Source organism: Salvia splendens, chromosome 17, assembly GCF_004379255.2.
Source record: "Salvia splendens isolate huo1 chromosome 17, SspV2, whole genome shotgun sequence".
NCBI classification, from domain to species: Eukaryota; Viridiplantae; Streptophyta; class Magnoliopsida; order Lamiales; family Lamiaceae; genus Salvia; species Salvia splendens.
In genome coordinates this window covers 26,815,464-26,838,106 of record NC_056048.1, presented here as the reverse complement: position 1 = coordinate 26,838,106, position 22,643 = coordinate 26,815,464, and the positions used below count along the sequence as shown (strand labels likewise).

At 34.5% G+C, this 22,643-nt stretch overlaps 2 protein-coding genes across 2 annotated transcripts; both read left to right on the top strand.

Moving 5' to 3' along the window:
• Nucleotides 1-3,180: 3,180 nt before the first annotated feature.
• Nucleotides 3,181-6,070, top strand: LOC121773505 (7-deoxyloganetic acid glucosyltransferase-like). Its single transcript, XM_042170380.1, has 2 exons — nucleotides 3,181-3,799; nucleotides 4,983-6,070. Exons 1-2 carry the CDS (start codon nucleotides 3,316-3,318, stop codon nucleotides 5,924-5,926), a joined length of 1,428 nt encoding a protein of 475 aa, XP_042026314.1. The 5' UTR covers nucleotides 3,181-3,315; the 3' UTR covers nucleotides 5,927-6,070.
• A 5,244-nt stretch (nucleotides 6,071-11,314) lies between these two features.
• LOC121775535 (7-deoxyloganetic acid glucosyltransferase-like) lies at nucleotides 11,315-13,688 on the top strand. Its single transcript, XM_042172621.1, has 2 exons — nucleotides 11,315-12,433; nucleotides 12,643-13,688. The coding sequence occupies exons 1-2, from the start codon at nucleotides 11,944-11,946 to the stop codon at nucleotides 13,575-13,577; spliced, it is 1,425 nt and encodes a 474-aa protein (XP_042028555.1). The 5' UTR covers nucleotides 11,315-11,943; the 3' UTR covers nucleotides 13,578-13,688.
• The last annotated feature ends 8,955 nt before the right edge of the window (nucleotides 13,689-22,643 follow it).

Below are 22,643 nucleotides of genomic sequence, written 5' to 3'. Positions count from 1 at the left end.
CAGTATTTAATTTCATTTAATTAACATGACTACCCATTTCCCCAAAAATTTTCACCACCCTTCTTCTCATACTAGGAAACAATCCACACCCACATAAATAAATCGATCAAAATAATCGGCTGCATAGCTGGTGGTGCACGGCGGAGTGAAGCAGAAGTGGGAGAGAAGAGAGATGCGACAATTTTAGTCGTAGGGGTTGGGCTCAGATGAATAGTCGCGAGATTAGGGTGAAAATAATCAGAAGAGACGGGCCGTGATAAAGGAGACGCGGGCCGACGGGTCGAGAGATAACTTTGTCATAGTAACCGAACGTCGGATAATCCGGTGACTGAGATTGAGTCTGGGTGTAGTACTGGCATCCGAACGGGCACTAAAATTACTAATTTAATCGTGCATATTCTCATGAGACTGGAGTTAGTAATTGGTAGACCTGGCCTGACCATCTTGGGTCGATAATTAGTAACTTTAGTATTGTTGCACGATTAATTTAGTAATTACATTAAAATCAAATTTAAAATCGTCACGTTTACAAGGGGCCAACACATCATTTTATATATGTTTTAGCTTTTGTCTAGTAGTATTAAAATAGACCTAAAGCCCAAATCCATTACTTCCTCAAAGATCACAACTCCATTATTAATACTGCTATAAAAAATAAAATTTCCGTAGAACAATTGAACCCCTTGTTCTAACGTAGATCCGCCACATAATTGATCGTTTAGGCTAACCCAAAATTCAAATGGACTCAAATTCTCTTCAAATGTTATGACCGAGCTGAAGGCTGCTAGAACTAGTCCTTTGGGCCAACCCGAAATCAAATAGGGTCAGCCCGAATGACTCAAACGGCCCAGGTCCGCAATTTGCCTAATGTCACATTTTTCAATCATATTTCGGAAGGGATGGCACAAGTGCAATAAATCCAAATTCATTACTCTTTTTTAGTCAGTTGTATATCATTAAATTTCCCAAATTCATGTGATTTGTGTTAAAATAATACTCTCATTGTTACAGTTATGGATTGACAATTCCAGATATGCATGGTAGTGACATTCGACAGTTGGCCAAAAGGGTAGTATATTTTTGTCTTTCATAAATGGATTCACAGGAAGACCAATTATATTTCGAGTACTAGATATCGTATCTTCAATAGTTCTATGTAATAAATGACAATGAAACAATAAGTTTGGCAAGATGAAAATATAGATTAGCTGGTAATAAGTTTGGCAAAATGAAACTTTAACTTAGTTGGTAAGACGTTTTTCGGCCTATCCAATCAATTGTTGGGCTACTTTAGTCACCAACACTTTCGATTCAATTTCTAGCAATAAGATGCATACAATTTAGAATAGGACAAATTTTCTGAAAATGTATGGAGTTTGAACTTGTTCGCAATACCCATTGAATTGTTTGGTGAGATCGCTCGAATTATTATATTGAAATTAAATCTGATATGATAACCGAAAATTACATGTGGACTAACTTCATGTTAGTTAAACAAGGTAGTATATTCATAAAGAAAACGAAGTTGTTTGATTGAAAAATATCAACAATATATTACATGATATATTACCTGTAGGAGGTTTTCTCCGTGAAATAATTGTTAACAAATCTAAATTTAATGCCTTTTCCGATTTAATTTCAAAATTACATAAAAATTTTAAATTTTACCACACATTTAAAACGAGAATTTTGGTCTATATGGCTAACAAAGACAAGAGAAAATTTAAATGATGAGATTTGATTCCTGGGTAAACATTTGGTTTTTAGGCACATCATTGAAAATCGTGATGATCATATCTAAATCCAATGGACCCTGATATTCCAAGAGTAAACATTAAACAATTTCAGCAAACAAACAAAAATAGCTACACATCAATCTTGAAGAAGTCAGTGAAAAATAAAATTAAAGATTTTGTGTGTCATGTGACAGTTCATAAATCATAATGTAGTGTAAGAATTTTATAATGCTTACATACACAATATTGAATCTTGACTTTTAGTGAAGTTTGATTCTGAAATTAAATATAAAACAATAATGTAACGGAATACCCAAAGATGTAAATCATAGTATTCCTTAATTTTGGCATTATTTTATAAGTCGAGTGTACATTATTTGATGTAGAAAAATATTTTAGGGAGGCGAATTTAGTGAATATAAAGGATTTGCAGCCTGAAATGAACGAATGCGGTCAAAAGAAAATTGTAATTTTTTCATAATATAAGTTGGCAAAAAACCTTAAAAGAAATGGCGTCATTCGATGTCATCATCTTAAAAAAATAATTGTGTAAATCAGAAGGCAGACCATATAATTTTGAATCAAAGACTCAGCTACGATTGAACCTTGGGCAATGAGTCCCCAACAATTTAATTATACTACTTGTAATTTGTATAGATGTTATATATTTGTATTTATAATTACTGAATGTATTGAAGCAAGCGGTCAATGCTCGAAGCCTCATGTTCATCAACTTGGGATTTTGATTCTCTCTTATCCCATAGTGGTGCATTTTTATTAGAAAATTAGTATCTCTTATCACAAATAAGTGCATATGTTATTAGAAATTTGTTTGAAAGAATATTATAAGATTTTAAATACTAATTGAATAAGTGTTATTGTCATTAATTTTCTTAATTTTCTTGAGACAGCTGACTTTTTCGACGTCGATGTGTGTTTCAACAACAACAACCATTATATCTATCTCTAGTTTCTAACATTCATTCTCTAATTAGTTTTTATCATATAAATACTATAAGTATAGGCGCAAATAGTCAACGCTTTTGCCCTCATAATTAAGGGTGAGGTTTTAATTCTCTCTTATCCCAACTTGAATTCTATGTTATCTCTATTATCCCAACTTGAATTCTAAGTTATCTCTATTATCCCAACTTAGAAAAGTTACTTTTAATGAAATGTTACATTTACTTTCGACCACCCATACTAAAAATAATTTACAATTATTAATAATAGTTGAGTCTCCCAACGTCAAAATCCTGACTCAGTCATTATTCAAGACCGGCTAAAGAAAAGTAAAGTTATTCAAGACCGACTACAGAAAAGTAAAGTTATTCAGACCACTTGAGTCACCATCCCAAGTCTAATACACCACCTCACTACACATTGCACTTCTCTCGTGTTGAATCGGATTTTAAGGAGCAACCACACTATTCATCAAGCTAAGTTAACAAACACTACTATTCCATAAACACCCGCATCAAATCACAATAAAGACCTCTCCAACTATTCTCCAAAATCACCTATAAAAAGAGCATTCCCACAAAACCAAAGCCTCAAAAATAAAAATAAAAAAACAAAAATGGGTAAACAAACCTCTCCCTCTCCTCATGTAGTGATATTCCCACTCCCACTCCAAGGCCCAGTCAAGTGCATGCTCAAGCTCGCCGAGATGCTCAGCCTCGCCGGAATCCGAGTCACCTTCATCAACAGCCACCACGTCCACCGCCGCCTCCCCGACTCCGCCTACTTCTCCAAGTACCCCAATTTCCGCTTCGAAACGCTCCCGGACGGCCTGCCAGACGACAACCCTCGCACCGGAGATCAGATACTCGACCTGCTGCAGGCGATGGAGGCCGCCTCGCAGCCGGTTTTCCGGGAGATTTTGAGCTCCGGCAGCCCCGCCGCCACGTGTCTGATCGCCGAAGGGGTGTTTGTTTGGGCTGCCAGCGTGGCGGCGGATGTCGGAGTGCCGTTGTTGTATTTCGACACCATTAGTCCGTGTGGTTTGTGGGGCCTTCTCTCTTTGCCTAACCTCATTCAATCCGGCGAGTTTCCTTTTACAGGTACGTACTTACGATTAATTGTCTTACTTTGACTCGGCTCAGAATTAAAAAAATTTAAATTAAATATGAGTGAAAAAATATTAGGGAAAGATAAATAAGACAGTTACTAAGTATAGTTAAATCTTTCAGCTTGATATTGTTACGTAATACTCACTCTGTCTCTAATAATTTGTCACTATTTGACTTGGTACGGATTTTAAGAAATGTACTCCCTCCGTCCCCTAATAGGAGTCGCTCTTTGACCGGGCACGAGTTTTAAGAAATGTAGAGAAAAGTTGGTTGAAAAAGTTAGTGGAATGTGGGACCCATATTTTTATATTGGTTTTATAATAAAATGTGAGTGGAGTGAGTTAGTGGAGTGTGAGGCCTACTACCATTTATGGTAAAAATGAAGAGTGACTCTTAATGGGGGACGGCCTAAAATGGAAATTGACGACTCTTATTCGGGGACGGAGGGAGTAATAGAAATCGGATTGAAAAAGTTTATGGTATGTGTGTCCTACTGTTATAGTTAGTTTTATAATAAATGTGAGTGAGGATGAGTAAACGGAATGCGGGGTCCACTATCAAAAATAGTAAAAGTGAATGTGATAAATTTTTAAGGACGGATGGAAATGAAAATAAGTGAGAAATTTTCAGGAACGAGGGAGAATGATAATGAACTGGATAGATAATTTTTTTACATTTTTAAAATTTTGTTTCGTTATTGTGTGCATTATTCACTACATAAACAAGGCAATTTGCATCACAATAATAGATTAATTAGTCATGTATACACCTATTTAACGAGCACGACTAAGAATGAATTTAATCGTGGATTTAGCTTCGTCAACCAAAGGCAAAACTAATATTAGTCAGAAAATTTTATTTATTTTTGTGATTGTTTTTTATCTACATTCTTTGGTCTCTAGCATTTTTAAATCTATTTTTTTATTGATTTAATAAATTTAGTCATGAACAGACCTATTTAAGAGACAATTCACAATTAAAAAAAAAAAATTTGGTTGCAGATTTAATTTCATCAATTAAAGGCAAATCAATATCACTAGGCAGAAAAAAACAACTGTATAATTTTATTTATTTATTTGAACGATTGCTCTTTATTTTAATAAATTAAAAATGTTCAATTTGATGTATTTTTTTGAAATCTAATTTTTTTTATTAATGGATTGGCAAAAAAAAGATGAAGAGCTAGACGAAGTCGTCGCCGGAACAGACGGCGTGATGCGGCGGCGCGATCTCCCGAGCTTCTGTCGAATCAAAGACGTGAACGATCCGATAATACAGCTCGTCATCGAAGAAGCCAACCACATCCCCTTAGCTCAAGGCCTAATCTTCAACACATTCCACCACCTCGAAGCTCCAATCCTCTCCCAAATGCTCACCATCTCCCCCAACATCTACGCCGTCGGCCCCCTCCACGCCCACCTCAAATCCCGCCTGGCCGGAGGCGAACCCTCGATCGCCTCCGACAGCATCTGGGAAGAGGACAAGAGCTGCATCTCTTGGCTGGACAAACAGCCGTCCAAATCTGTCATTTATGTTAGCATTGGAAGTCTTGCTGTCATGACAAGAGACCAATTGTACGAGATTTGGCACGGATTGGTTGACAGCGGATCAAGATTCCTGTGGGCCCGCCGGCCTGGATCCGTGTCTGTGCCCAGGCCCGGGCCCGAACACGACGACGATGATGTCGTCGTCCCTTTGGATTTGTCCCAGGGGACAAAGGCGAGAGGGTGTTTGGTGGGGTGGGCCCCGCAGGAGGAGGTGCTGGCCCACCCCTCGGTCGGGGGGTTCCTGACGCACTCTGGGTGGAACTCGACTCTGGAGAGCGTGGTCGCTGGGCAGCCTATGATCTGTTGGCCGTTCCACGCGGACCAGCAAGTCAACAGTAGGTACGTGGAAGAGGTCTGGAGGCTGGGCTTGGACATGAAGGATAGTTGCGACAGGGTTGTCGTGGCAGAGATGGTCAGGGAGGTTATGGGGTCGAGGAAGGACGAGTTCTCGGAGAGGGCTAGTGAGATGGCGAAGTTTGCTAAGATGAGCGTGAATCCGGGTGGGTCTTCGTTTCTTGATTTTGATCGTTTGATTGAGGATATTAAGACGATGAAGATTTTATCTATATGAAGAAATATTAGTGTTGTATACTAATCAACTATTGATTGAGGTGTATGTAGACAATGACTATCATTGATATTTGTTATAGTATAATATATTGAGAACATTATTGTTACTTTTTTTTAACCTTAACAAAGTTGCTTGCTTTTTATCTTTAAATTATCTTTTGTCTCCATTAAAACAACACAAAATGCTATACCCGACATGAATATAAGCTAAGAGCATCAACAGTGGCGGACGTCACCGCGGAATTCCCACCGGCGTGCGGGAATTCCGTGGCGGACGTCCGCCACTGTGCGTGGCATGCACGGATACGGAATTCCATCGAGGAATTTGCAATTCCGCGGCGTTCCGCGGAATTCCGCCATTGCGTTGACTCCCACGGACGTCCGCGCGGAATTCCTGTTTATTGCATTAAATGTTTTTTTAAAATTTCTATAAATACGTCCCGTTGAACATCATTTCATTCCGCGACGAGGGGACTGGCGACGGGGAATCCGAGGAGTGAGAAGCCGGTTTTTATTTTAATAATAATGTACTTTTTTTAGTAATTATGTATTTTTTATAATGAAGTATGTTTGCATTTTCTCCGTATTCGCGTCGAAATTTTAATTACGTAAATTGTTTAATTCCGGAAATGGTTTAATTTGTGCATTTGTGAATTTTTTTTATTGTGTGAATTCCGTCACTGTGCAGTGGGAAGTCCGTATGTTGTGGCAGGAGGTGTTTTTGGGAATTCCGTCGGGAGCTCGTGATACGTTTTTTTGTAAATCTGAAATAGAATTGATCTGATGATGATATCTGTCATAACTTTTTGTCATCTAGCAATTTGAAACGAATATTAGATTGTGAACAAAATATCTGTAACTCAAATAACTACTAAATCAAATTAAAACGAATATTTATTCTATCCACAATAATAGTCAAATTTTTTTATTATGATTCCTTCAAAAATATTATTATTCCTCATATTTGGTAAATTTAACTTCAGAGTGAAGTGATTTTATTTTCTACTATTAATAATATAATTCTTTTTTATATTTTATAATTTATTATTTTTGCATTAAAATTCGTGGCATTTATTGTCATGACTATTGACAGTGTTCATATTAATTCAAAAGTTTTTTCTTTAAAATTCTGATTTTTATTCAGTTTGCTCTAATTTTTTAATTGACAAACCCAAAAAATCAAATTATTGAATATATGTAATTCTATCTAAAGTAAATATTTATTTAAATAATAGTGAGAAAGAGATTTCAAATTTCTTAATTTTTGGAATTTTGTTAACATTTTTTAATTTTCAGTTCAGTTTGAATTTAATTATAAAAAAGTAGAACATTTGAATATAATGAATTGGTTCGGATTTGTATGCATTCACAGTTTTAGATCAATTCAGATTAAACAAAAATCATACTCCGTAAAAACATGAATGGTTACCCAATCAGCCCTGATTAGAGTTCGTTATTAATATGTTGTCAAAATACGTGTGATGGAAAGTTATTGCACAATTGCTAAAATAAGATAGAAGAAATGGGTAGTTAAAGTAGTGTTAGTAGTATAAGTTGTAAATAAATTAATGTATATGAGTAATGAGTTAAGACAATTTTCCATAAATAGAAACACTCATATTTTTTTTATTAGATAGATAGAAATGGAAAATGCACGTATATTTATGGGACAGAATGAAATGGGTGTTACTTATAAGAAAACTATGTAACAATATGAGAATTAATTTGGCATCTAAGCTTTGTCGTGTTATCAAATATATTATATTTAAAGTGTTGACTCTTTTGCATTCAAAATAAGATAAAACATCATTGGAATCATTTTACACTACATGTCGACATATATATTCATATGAAATATATTATGCTCAACTTTCTAATCATGCGTGATTCATGAATCAAAAAAGGTACTAGCTTATATAGCACCAACCTTAAAATAAATTTTTGTATGATACTACATTTTTTTGAGATATCTTGTTCAAGTGTTATATTAGTATATAAATAAAAGTACTTTTTGTTCTAATTTTTTTTTTGCTTTATTATCTTTCAGATTGATACACCAAACAACATTATATAATACGTTGTGTTGAAAAAAAAATGTTTTGCTGTAGATAAGAAATAAGATGGACATGAGAGTATTATTTAGTTACTAGTCTAAGAAATTGAGTGGACTGTGGACCATGTAACTTAGGAAAAACTTCAAGAATCAATATTATAAAGACTATATTAAAACAATATTATAAAGACAATATTAAAACAATCAATCAAAGGTAGTTTGGCAGCATCACACTTTAATTAAATGTATTAATATATACTAAAAATAAAGTTAGGTGACCGAAAGGCGCAAATCATATGATAACATCTAATAAATTCAAATAGAATAATAGAAGAAACCTTTGTTATATATGTAATGACTCAGTGGGCTGGATGGTCAGGGTGGGGGGTATTAATATTTACTCCATCCTTCTTAAAAAAAATAATTTACTTTAGATTGATCCTTAAAATTATACCGAAATAATAATCATATACTATATAATTTATGATATGGACTCTAGAACCCACTGATACTCTTTAAATGTTTTTTCGTATGAATCTTGACATATTAAGTTGAGCCCCTATCATATTATAGGCATGTGATCCATTGCTAACTCACTCTATAGTTGCTAACTACAATTAATTTAAGACCATAAGAATTTAGAAATCTAGTGGTCTAAAATTTGTCACGTGTAATTTTTATTTTTATTAATTAAATAAAAAAAGATAAAAAAACTACCGAATCAGGATTTTGGATGAAAATGTGAATATAGTGTTTTGTAAATAACAACACAATGTTTTGAAAATATCAATACATTGCTTTAAGAATGACATTCTACATGTATTATATTGACATATTTTATATATTATGTTGACATTGGTTGTTGTACGAAAAAATTGAAAATTTTTGAAATTTTTTTCAAATTTTGATATCGGAACATACGCAAGTGAGATCTCAGTTAGTTACAACTAATTTGTTGTAAATTAACTTTAATATCCTTTGACACTTTTTATTGTTGATTGTCCTGACACTGATGATATGCCCTTGATTTGAATATCTAATGACTATTATTTAATTATAATTAGTAATTAAGTATTGAGTTAGTAATATAACACTCTCCTCTTATTATATATATAAAACCCTATCATATCCATATAAAACTTTGAAAAAAATATACAGGGATATTATAAAAAAAGAGAATGACAAATGAAAAAGAAAAGTGATAGCCCCCAGTCTTAGTTGCCTCCTTCAGATCGTAAGACTTCAAATCAATACAATTATTTATCTTACTTATAATCAAAGTTTCTATATCTGTTACAAAGATAGAAAGCTATACACACATAAATCATATTACTATATTTTACTTAGATCATTTCCAATGATATACTAAAAACTAGAATGAGATAGGTAATTAGCTTTAATAATACTCCAAAACCAATCTCATTTTCGGTTTTTGAGTAAAAGTTTTTTTAGATTTACACTAAATTAAAATAAAAAACTTTTTCAAATTTCATGAGTGAAAAAGGTATAATAAAGAGAATATTATTTTAAATTTGAGTTTAGTACAAATAGTTGAAGTAAAATCAAGTTCGATGTGATATTTACACTATAATGGATTTGAGTTCAATGTAAATGGTTGCCGATATTCTTAGTATATAACCCAATTTTTTTACTATACAGACATTTAAATGTCTTTGTTTCCACCCCTCACAACCAGTAATTAATTTTATTATAAGATTCCAAACTTGTTTTATCTGATTTTTGGATTATATGGGAGGTATAATTGAGATAAAGTCCTTTGCATTGCTTTGACAGATGACAAGATAAGGAAAAAGATTAACACAACATAGTGAGGCCACATTCACTGCCTCAAATGATCCCATCCAAATAATATTTATAAAAACAGAATTGACTATACACACAACCTATACAAAAGTAGAACGGCCCACGATGGTTGATCTAGAAAATGAAACTCATAATAGTAAACTAGATGACAGTCGAAAAATAAAATAAGTCAACAACGACAATAGGATAGGATGGAGCTTCCGGATGAACGATAGCTCCAAACACTGAATTTAATATAATTTCCGAACCCCACTAGTATCGCCTAGCTTCACCTAGTAGGAATGTCAGTGCAGCTTGCAACCCGTGGGCTGGACTGAATAGCCCGCCAAATCTATAGGGTTAGGGTTATCCGAAAATCCGATGAACTGATTCGAAAACCCGATAAAATTTCTATTGTTCTATTTGATTGACTCCTAATTCGGCAGTTCATTGATTATTTTTATAATATAGGTAACTTTTTCTTTTATATTAAATATACAGATTATATATTAGTTTTTTATTAATATAATAATAGATAAATAAAATAGAAACTTCAAATTCACTAAAATTTTTAAATTTTTAAAACATGCTTTAAAATTTCTCGAAATATGTTTATGTTTCACTTTGCATAAGTCTTAAATATTAGTATTTGATCATATTTATGTTTAAGTTTAAGCATATATCTCAAATTTATTATAATTATATGTTTCACATTTATAATATAACTATTTTTCATCATTATTTATTATATTGATCGCATGTTAATTTTGTCTGTAGCAACGCGATTAACCTGTTGGGCTAGCCCAAAACCCAAGTTTTTAGGATAAGAATTGAACTTTTATAACCCGAAAAAATACAACCTAATTAGCCGTACTCAATTAACCCGCAATCCGAGTAGGGTTGACCCAAAACTAGCTAAGCCAACCAGATTGACATCCATATCATCTATATCTGCCATTATATCCGAGTTTAAAATAAAATAGTATAAAAATATTTAATCTAGGTTGTTTGATCCACTTGTTAATTTTTTTTTCTTTTTGTCAGGTATATCTAGGGACAAGGATTGAACGTAATCCAAAATGAAAACGAAATCTAAATTATTTTATAGGGAGAAGTTGACTTCTCAAATTACGAAACAACGGAAAATGCACATAAAAATTGATATTTATTGATCACGTATCCAAACATATGAACTTAATAAATACTACAACACCAATAGGCAAAGCCATACAACAATTTTCAAACAAACTATGATAAACAATCATTTTAGGAACTATAGCCGAAATAGACTTATTCCAAAGGTGACAACCAATTAGATGCCTAAATTCAAAGAGGCAGATTATTTTATTTATTTTAGCCTTTGTTTTCATTGGTATCCAATTACTTATTGAATGCCCAAATTCCAAATAACTAGATTATTTTGTTTTTATCTTTAATTTAACCTTTTTTTCTCCTCAGTTGAAAAAGCAAGGATATGAGAAAATATTAGTATCACATTAATAAACACAATAATATTACAGAGTTAAAATGGAAGTTTGCTCGCTTCTTCCCGCAACAATTTTAAAATTCACTACTAAAGACCGCCGGTTCCGGTGTCGAACCGGCAGTTATTCAATGGTTTTTAACGGTTTTGAACCACCGGTTTCCGATGATTTTTTACTGTACCAGCTCGATTTCACGGTTTTTCGGCGGTTTTTCGCAGCGCCCAGAACCTGGGGTTCCGGCACGGTTTCGATTCTGGAATTTTGGAACCTAAACCAAAGTGGCGGTTTCGGTTCTATTTAAATTTCAAAGTTCTGGTTCGTAACAGTAAACCTTGGGCATCTCTACCGACAGGTAAGTAGGCCCGAAACCATAATTTCCGATTCAAAACCACAATTAACTGGTGGAACCGCCGGTTTCAATTCGTAACGAGATTTAACCATAGCCAGCCTAGATAAATCGGGATCCCATTTACAACAGAACCGTAAGAGTCCGATTTTGGAACCGACGGTTAACCAGCGATCTAGTTAAAACTGGACACGTCTACCCCAATGCATCAAAAAGGTCTGCTGGAGTCTTATATTCCACCAATTCCCATCGTAGAAAACATCATCATAATTCATAAATAACTAGCAACATCAAAACCTCGGCAGAAACAAACACTCCAAATCCAGAAAAAAATGCAACACCAAAGAGAAGCTCATGTCTTCATATTCCCCTTACCTCTGCAAGGACCAGTGAACTGTATGCTCAAACTCGCCGAGATTCTCTCAATCAACCAAATCAAAGTCACATTCCTCAACACAGATTACATCCACCAACGCCTCATCACCCACACCGATGCTTCCATTCGCTTCCAGAGCTATCCAAACTTCCAATTCCTGACCGTCCCCGACGGCCTGCCCGAGGAGAATCCTCGGACCGGCGCTGAGATTGGGAATCTTCTAGAATCCATGGACGTTTCCGCTGTTCCGATATTCCGGGAGATGCTGCTGACGGCGGAAACCCCCGTGACTTGCTTGATTGCTGATGGAATCTTCACTTTCGCCACCGATGTAGCGGCCGAGATCGGAGCTCCGCTTCTGTATTTCGACACCGTTAGTCCTTGTGGATTTTGGACGTATCTCTTGTTGCCTAAGCTCATTGAAGCAGGGGAGGTTCCTTTCAAAGGTGTGTTGTTATTTGATTCATTAGTAATTTGGTTCTGTTCTATGATAATAGAGACGTTTCTTTTCGACACAGATATTTATTTACTTATATAGATTAGTAATTTGATTTATATATCTCATTACAATGGAGATTCCTATCTATCTTTAACTGTATACTCTGTTTTGACCTCTGTTTTGGATGGACTCTGTTTTGGCCTCTGTTTTTGTTAGATGACAACTTAGATGAGATGATAAAGAACGCACCCGGCATGGAAGGCATCATCCGCCGGCGCGATCTTCCGAGCTTCTACCGCACCAACGATCTCAATGATCGGATAATCCAGCTAGTCTTGCGCGAGGACGAGCACATCCCTCTCGCGCAAGGCCTCATCTTCAACACATTCCACCACCTCGAGGCTCCGATCCTCGCTCAACTCCGCACCGTCTGCCCCAACATCTACGCCCTCGGCCCGCTCCACGCCCACCTCAAGGCCCGGATGGCGAGCCGGGAGGCTCGCTCCACAACCTCCAACAGCATCTGGGAAGAAGACAGGAGCTGCATTTCTTGGCTAGACAGACAGCCCTCCAAATCTGTTGTCTATGTCAGCATTGGTAGTCTTGCTGTCATGACAAAGGACCAAATGTGTGAGATATGGCATGGGTTGGTGAATAGTGGGGTTAGGTTCTTGTGGATCCGGAGGCCCGGCTCGGTCACCGGGTATTCGGATGAGACCGGGATTGATCAGGAGTTGACTCGGGGGACGGAGGAGAGAGGTTGCATAGTGAGGTGGGCCCCACAGGAGGAGGTGCTGGCGCATCCGGCCGTGGGTGGGTTTCTGACGCACAGTGGGTGGAACTCGACTCTCGAGAGCATGGTCGAGGGGAAGCCTATGATTTGTTGGCCGTTTTTCGTTGACCAGCAAGTCAACAGTAGGTACGTGGAGGCGGTGTGGAAGGTTGGTTTGGATATGAAGGATAGTTGCGATAAAGTTGTCGTGGAGAAGATGGTGAGAGAGGTTATGGAGTCGAGGAAGGATGAGTTCTTGAAGGGGGCGGAGGAGGTGGCGGAATCAGCCAGGGCTGCCGTGAGCCCTGGTGGCTCCTCGTTTGTGGATATGGATCGTCTTATTGAGGAAATTAAGACGATGAAGATAGCAATAAAATAGAGACAATGATGTTTGTTGTTCGAGTTTGTTGATGTTATAATAACACATAGATGGTACTTTTGCCATGTATGGTTGATTGATTATTTAAGAAAATAACACGTTCATGTTTTATGGTTGTTATAATAATGACGCTCTTTATAATTAGTGAATTAGTGCATTTTACTTATGATCCACAAATCACAACCTCAAACTCGTTATTCTAATTTTTATCTACAACCTACAATTAAGTATTTATAGGATAAGATGTATTTTTTTCAAGAAATTAAAAGATGATCCTCTTTTGGGTCTATAAAGAAATTAAAAGATGTCTAAAATATGATGTTATATAGATGCATAGTGAGTGGAATTCGAATTTCAAAAGCTTGAGTGATTGGAAACCTATGATTTATTGTTTGTATTTTGTTGACCAACAAGTGAATAATAGTAGTAGTAGTACATTTTGGAGTTGGACATAAAAGTAGAGATAGCGCATAAAAATATTATTTTGGCTAGTGGTATATATTTTAAATTTTATGTTACTTTTTTTATATGTAGAACCATACCTCAGATTTCTTTCTTCGAATCAGTATTAGTATATCTTATGTGTTATAGTCTAAACAATTTTGTCAATTAAACATGTAACTTTCAAAACTTATTCTATGAGATCATCGTGATTGGAGGATCTTCAATATATTCCCAATATTCCCTTTCATCCTTTCCCCTTTGTCCAATGTAGTGGTGTTATCTGTCATAATCTCAATGGTTCACAATTTTTTTAAAATATTAAAATAAAAATAATACTCCGTATATATTTTATACTCCTCCATCCTAAAAAAATAGTCACATTTATGGACGGTGTAAGAGATAAAAAGTATTTAAAGTAGGAGAGAGATGAGAAAAAGTGAGAAAAGTATGAGAGAGAAATATTTCATTTTAAGAAATAGGATTATTTTTTGTGACGTCCCAAAATGACAAAATAGACTATTTTTCGTTGACGGAGGGAGTATATTACTATATTAAAAAATTATATGAATATTTATAAAAACATGTAGTTGTTTTACTCACAATTTTGTTTACTTACATATTCTTTTTTCTACAATCTATGCTTCGTAAGTATTTATTTTCGTTTACTATGGTTTGTAAGAATAACTATTTATTATTGTTTAATTTCTAAAATTTCAATCATTCCCATTAATACTTTCATAACTTTGCTATTTTTTAAATGTCGACCTATATTAGAGCGCATTCAAATATTTCTCGAAATTCATTTAAAAAAAAGATGCAAATCGATGTGAATGATTCAAATTGCACTCCACACAATTGGAGAAGCAAAAAGACATAGTAGCACTTTTAACACCACGTTCCAAATTAAAGAATCAAACAACTGAAAATTAGAACAAATTTCTCAAGCTTAAATGAAGATGATCATTGAGCAATCTTTAGTGGTTTTATTGTTTTCATTCTTCACAGTCCAATTTAAAGCCTATTAAAATAACTTCAATTCAGTCAAAATCTGCCAAACAGATTCAAGCATGTGAGTTAAAAATCTCAATTTAAACTCTTCAAAACTTGCGGTCATCTCTAAATCTCACTACAAATATTTTCTTTTATTTAACATTCTTGCTTAATTCCACTACCAAATAAAGCAAGAACAGTCGAATTCTCCTCAAATTAAAAGCTTAATTCCATATCCAAATCTCATTATTCCAACAATAATGACATGAAACTTACGCTAATTAATTCTCCCACCACCCCTCAGCCATATATTCAACCCCAATAATATTCATCCAAAAAAAGATTCAAATATGCCTATTAAGGGTGATGAGTGGGAAGGGATAAATATGTCTTCCTTTGACTTTCTTTATATAGATCTTATCTTACAATTTGTACTATTTCTTTTGTCCACAATTATCTCCCAATAATATAAAATAATAGTGCAAGCCAAATTTTTTTATAAATTAATTATTTCAGCTAAGTTTTACTACACCAATCTTTGATTCTATAAGGTAATTTAATTATATTTAATATTCATATTTTGAAAATCAAAATGACACACTAAATCTTATTTAGTCGCTAAAATTCTCCCTATCCGATTATAAGTAATTCACAATTTTCAATTCCCACATTTTCATTATCTCACACTTTTGAATTTCAGAGTGCTGCAGATCTCTTACCTTAATGAATTTTGTAATCGGAAATAGTATCTTATCTAAAAAAATACGGATATTGTTGTCGCATTTTTGTTGCGACTAACACTCATTTCTACTTAATATTCGATTTAACTTTGAAACCTCTAATTTGAGGGTGTTGGATATATATTCCTTGTACAACTGATTTCGTATGATTTCAACACCATAAATTTCAAGCAAAAAAAATATTTAGATAGCCTTAACACGTGAATATTCCTTATCGAATTAAGTCAACTATAGGGATTAGGGAATTCATAATTACTTTTGGAAATGAGTATAATGAGGTTTTTTTTTGGTTTTAGTTATTACTATGAGGATAACATAGCTAGAATTGTAATTGACGGATCCAGTCTAACAAATGCACAAATTTGTCAGTCAAATAAGTGAGATGTAATGAAGATAACATATATAACTAGAATTATGAGGAGTGCTATCTTTAATTAGGGAGAGAAAATTATGAGATGTTAATATACACAAATATTTCAATCAAACAAGTGAAAAATGCAACTATTTGATTGATCTATTCTCGTTAATCCATTCATGCAAGTATTTAATATAAATATTAATTTTGTTTTATACATAAATCTTAATTTTAATATAAAACTAGATAAAACTAAAACAAAAACTAAAACAATAAATATATATAAATAGTGTTCAATGCTTAAAAAAATTGGGATGTGGATGCCTTTAAGCCTGAGTGATCTCTAAGATGCAAAACTTTATTACTAACTAAAACTGAGTGCTAAATATTTGTAAAAAATTGACTAGGAGAGCCACTACTAATCATTGAACATTCCATAAATAAAATTTGGAATAATGCATTAAACTGCATATAACTAATTATTCAACATTTCCACAAATAAATTTGGACTCGTGCGTAAAACAAAATTGAGTTACAAACTTTAACGCATTTTTTCACTATATAAATATAAATGGAATAGTCACTATTTTCAGTTCATATCATCTCCAAAATATCCTTCAATGGATTCAAACTATTTGTCTCAATGCATTGTAATTTTTTTTCTCCTATCAATTTGGAGCACTCTTCATGTCCATTGCAAAAGCAACATATTCACAGTTTCTCAATCTAAAGCCAAAACAGATAGCAAACAGGTATCATAGATAAATTAATTTGTTGCATATTTAATTATTTTCTTTTAATTTAGTGTTGTGATTTTGGTGCAGGCTTTTTTGGATGCATGGAAGAAAGCTTGTGCAATCAATGGAGGCACAATTAGGGTTCCAAAAGGAAATTATCAACTAAGTGATGTTGAATTTCTAGGGCCATGTAATGGCAAAACTCGATTTCAACTAAACGGAAACCTAATCGCTCCCGATGTTCCTACTCCCAACCTCGATCACTGGATCATGTTTCGCGACATGAATCAACTCACCATCTACGGCAGAGGCACCTTAGACGGAAACGGAGCCTCCTATTGGAAGACCTCGCATTCAACCACTATATCAGTAAGTCAAATCAAATTAAACTCATGACGTGACATTTTCAGTGTCACTTTATGCTACTTCTATTCCTTTAAAAATAAATTTTTTTTTATTTCAGTCTATACCTTAAAATTAAAAATTTCTAATTTTTTAAAAATATATATTTCTCTTACTTTATCAATTGTTTATTAAATTATTATCTTCAGTCATTGAAGTTGGAGCACGTGGACAGAGTGAACATCAAGAACATCCATTCCATCAACAGCAAAAAGTTCCACTTCAACGTCCACAACTGCAACTCTGTGACCATAAAAAACATCCGTGCCACGGCCCCGGCCGACAGCCCCAACACGGACGGCATCCACCTCCGAAAATCCGACAACATCAGAATCATCGGTGCAACCATCGCCACCGGAGACGACTGCATCTCCATCGGAGACGGAGTCACCAACATGAACATCACCGGGGTCAACTGCGGCCCGGGCCACGGCATCAGCATCGGGAGCCTCGGGAAGTACCACGGGGAGGAGGAAGTCCGGTCGATTCGAGTAACCAATTGCAATTTCAAAGACACCGAAAACGGGCTCAGGATCAAGACGTTCGGGCCCTCCCCACCGGGCCTTGTTTCCGATATCACATTCGAGGGCAATGTAGTAAATAACGTGGAAAATCCGATCATCATCGATCAACATTATTGCCCGGAATCGAATTGTGGGGGTGGCGGTGGCGATTCGAGTGTTGCGATAAATGGTGTAAAATTCATCGACGTTCGTGGAAGCTCGGGTGCAGCGATCGGGGTGAAGGTGGATTGCAGCAGATCGCATCCTTGCAAAGGGATAGAGTTGAAAGGGGTTAGCTTGACTTTTAAAGGGAAGCCAACTAATGCAGTTTGCTCTTCAGCTGATGTGAAGTTTCTTGGACGTAACCAAACTCCTTCACGTTGTTCGTGAGATTGGAATCTCTGTTTAATTTGCAACCCTATAGATATGAGTGCTCTCTTTTCATTAAATCAATCATTGTTTTTATTGTGCAACTTTGAAGCCAGTCCTTTTATCATTTTGGATAGTCCACAAATCTTTATTTTGCTAAGTTGATTTATTTAGATTAGAAGCTTTAAATATCTCAAGATCTTATATGATGATTTATCATTAAATTGGAGATTCCTCTCTATGGTTATTGATGTCATGTTACCGGATAAACCTATAACTAAGACTCCAAAATTTAATATTGATGGAGTATTACAATATTAACCTTGTTAAAGTAGAAAAAAACGTCTTGCTCATGTTGGTTCATTTCAGTCGGTTGAAATCCCAACCCCAAGAGCTCCCGCGTCTCGGCCCGACAATATTATGAAGGGTGTTCATTTCAGATTATGGCTACACATTGTTTCAGATTTACGTAGTTCACCAATTGGCTACGTCCAAGGACAGGAAAGGAAAACATATTTTATTCATATTGTTTTCAGATTATGGCTACACATTGTTTCAGATTTTTAGATTACGGAATTATGTTCCCTACTACCATATATATAGGCACATACGAGAATTCTATCCTAATTCGGAAACATAATACTATCCAAATTCAAGTCATATTAACAAATCTCCACTTTGACTTGAATTCTCCCTTATAGATGCATCATTACAATGCCAGATAAACATACTTCTCCCTTCTTGCCTCAGATTTGCTCTAGTCCGAAAACCAGACTCTCCTCATATTTTGTCGACCTTCACGTTCAGAGTAGACATCTCTGATCGATTAACACAGAAACCCTAACAGATGCGGCATTCAAAACCCTAGTTCGAAAATCAGGTTCTAGATACCAGTTTGTTCCTAGACCTTGCTCAACACCACCTATCGTCGTCGCAGCTCAACCTGCACATTTAAAACATATATAGAGCTAAGTACTTGATGCACTCAGTGGACTCATGCCGAAAATATTTTATAAAAATATTTATCATGCCATTAATTAGTGACCTCGGGATTTTAACTTTGAAAATGCTCGAGACACTAAAATCATTTCACCGTGTCATCCATCAACCTCATCACCAACATCACCATACCATATCTGAACATACATGACAAGGAATGTGACCACATTCCAAGTCACTAGACCGGCCAACTCGAAAGATAGCGCACGATCTACATGGTGTACACTAGCCTGAGTAGGGACTCACTCCCTAGTCAGATCCGAATTCGATTAAACATACATGACAAAGCCACTTCAGATAGGTCCCATAGAAACACCAAAAATATGGCATGACAAACAGATTTCGCATTATTTAAAAAAATAAACGTATTTAGGACATAGTCCTTATTTAAAAAGAAAGCCTACCTCGTTCGCTTATTTTCTCAACTCAACTTCGCGTTCCGGCATCAAAAGACGAGCCAACTCACCCTTTTTGAAAGAACATGCTACAATTTAGGAGAAAATAAATTAATTAAAAAAAAACAATGCCCAACGTGATAAACAATCTTACCCTTCGTTCTTCTCAAAAGTTCTGAAATCCCAGTACATTAATTAATTCTTTAATTGCTGGCCCAGCATCTCCTTTATTTCCTTGGCCCAATTTCCTATATTAATTCTTTTGAGATCAAGTAATGTTGAGATATTATTCCTTTTGAGTCGTTGATTGTTGAGATGCTAATATGATTTATTCGAGTTACTTCTATTATTTCGAGCTATGGTGAAGTTGTGTCATTTTCCCCCTTTATTCCCCACTTCTTTAGCCCTCTCTTAGTCACGATCAACCGTGTATTCTATCCTTAGAAAATGCGATCGCGACAAATTAGTACTCTCTCAGTCCCAGCTCAAGTGATTGATTTCTTTTTGACCATTGTTTTGCGAAGATGATAATAAATAGTTAACGTGTAGAGAAAATAAAGTAAGAGAGAGAATAATATAGAAGAGAGTCGTATCAACATTATTCTCTTACTTACTTTACTTTCTTTCCTCTTTAATTATTTATTATCATTTTCCCCAAATACGTAATGAAAAACTGTTAATTACTTGAGATGAGACGGAAGAGGGAGTATTAACTTTTTCTATCTAGAATGTCATATATAAAAAGTACTACCAGTGCATGAATAAGCGAGAGTTCTTTCAGATCACTTTGCTGTTGCGCAAATCCGTTTCTTCTCTCATTTTGTGGACTATATATCATCCCATTCCTTCGTTAGCAACACTAATGAAGAGACTTCAAGTCCATGTGAATATTAAAATCTCAATCAAAATTCAGAATTTTTTTTATGACATGAAGTACTCCCTCCGCCCATGAAAAATAGGGCACATTTGCAATTTTTTGTTGTCCACGAAAAATAGGGTACATTCAAATAATATGGACTCCACATTCCAGTAACACTACTTCTCTTTTATTTTTTTCTCTTTTCTCTTAATAATAATATGGAGCCCACAATCCACTAACACTACTTCTCTCTTACTTTTTTACACTTCTCTCTTACTTTTTTCCCTTCTCTCTTACTTTACCAATTCTACATTAAAATCCGTGTCATTCACAAAGTGTCCTATTTTTCGTGGACAGAAGGAGTGTTATATTACATTGGTATACAATTACATTGCTATTTATACATATCTTGTAGCTTTTGGTATTCTTCTCAAATGACTTTTGGTGATTCAAATGTCAATTATAAGCTTCTTGAAAAATACTTAATTAAAATTTCATTGATTAAATAACGAAAACTACATAACTAAACCCTAAAATTACATACTTAAAAGATCAAAGATATATTCATTGTGTTAAATGAGTTAGTGATAAATTTTGTTGGAGTTGGTTGCGATGCAAAAAAAGCATGTCAAGATATTGGAATGATTTGATCGACAAAAGATCGCCTTGTATTGCCTTTCAACCAAGAACAAAATTTTACTATATTTATTACCAACAAATAACATAATCTAATCTAGCCGCCTTATTATTAACTAACTTTTTCATCCGCCAAATATAAAACTTGATTATCAATAATTCAGTATAACTACATGAAACTGTATAAAAACAACTGCCGAAGAAACTCTAAAACAATGACAATTAAATTCGAATATTGATTATTAAAAACCAGTTAAGTGCGAAAAGACAAAAAAAAAAGACTTGATGAGTTGATTGCAATAAAACCATCATATGAATGTGATGATAGTTAGATGCTTAAAGGACCTAGACCTGCTTTTAGTATAAGTTGAAGAATATACAATTATTTGTTTATTTATAATTAAAAGCATATAATTCCAATAATGTCATAAATTAATACTTTGATGGGCATATATTAGATTGATTCTCAGTTTAATTAAATTGAAATCCTACAAAGGTACATAGTATATATATTGGATGAGCTTAATAAAGGAGCTTTTTTTGTTTTTCCTTTTTGGACCGTTTCCTATCAGCTCACCAATTTCTTAGTCAAAAGAGTGTATGTGAGAACTATTAGCTGTAGAAAAAATTAAATCTCAATCTATAATTAATTATTCCCTTGAAAATTGAAATTTTATCATGTTGGGTTTTAGAAAATGATAATAGATTCAATATTTAATTAATCTCATATTTATTGGAATAATGAAGTTTCTGCCGACAACTTTCAATATTATTGTACGGCCCAAATATAACCATAAATTATGTGGCCCAATATGAACTGATTGCTATATAAGCAATTGTACGGCCCAAATATATAACCACAAATTATGTGGCCCAATATGAAGTGATTGATATATAAAAAATTGTACGGCCCAAATGTGGTCCAATATGAACTGATTGCTATATGCATGCACAACTGGCAACAATAAATTCAAAAATGTGCTACATTTAAGATAGATGCCATTATGTATTTAGTTTTACATGGTCATAGAGATATTCAATTATCAACTGATAGCTATCAAGAACTATGCAAAACTTGTTCATAAATCTACTCTTACAGTTATATACTCTATGTATGATACTACTCCATCCACAAATTATTATCCACGTTTGACTCGGCACAGATTTCTAGAAATGCGAAGAAAAGAAAGTTGAAAAGGTTAGTGAAACGTGAGTTGGTGAAATTTCAATAAATTGTAAATGTGTGGTGTTACACCTACCTTTCACTATTAGTACTCCACCCGTCCACGAAATGCTGTCCAAGTTTGACTTGATACGGGTTTTAAGAAATGTGAAGAAAAGTTGGTGGAAAAAGTTAGTGGAATATAGGTTTCACATTTATATATTGTTAGTGGAGTAATATTTATTGAGAGATTTTAAAATTGAAAGTTTAGGGAATTGCAATCCATCACCAAATATGTAGACAATCAATTCTTTAACCTAAAATTCCATAAAACAGAGAATCACAGCTAAAAATTATAGAAATCGAGTTAGCGAAAATACGAAAAAAAGTAAAAGGAGAGAAGTGATGTTGCACCTTCTTTTCACTATTAGTATTAAATTTCATTAAATATGAATGTAAGTTTTAAAGATTATAG

What these genes read in the sequence shown, in the direction of transcription:
- LOC121773505 (XM_042170380.1), top strand. Translation starts at nt 3,316, where the DNA reads ATGGGTAAACAAACCTCTCCCTCTCCTCATGTAGTGATATTCCCACTC. An exon ending in CGGCGAGTTTCCTTTTACAG is followed by an intron (nt 3,800 to 4,982) that starts GTACGTACTTAC and finishes GGCAAAAAAAAG; the next exon opens with ATGAAGAGCTAGACGAAGTC.
- LOC121775535 (XM_042172621.1), top strand. Translation starts at nt 11,944, where the DNA reads ATGCAACACCAAAGAGAAGCTCATGTCTTCATATTCCCCTTACCTCTG. An exon ending in AGGGGAGGTTCCTTTCAAAG is followed by an intron (nt 12,434 to 12,642) that starts GTGTGTTGTTAT and finishes TGTTTTTGTTAG; the next exon opens with ATGACAACTTAGATGAGATG.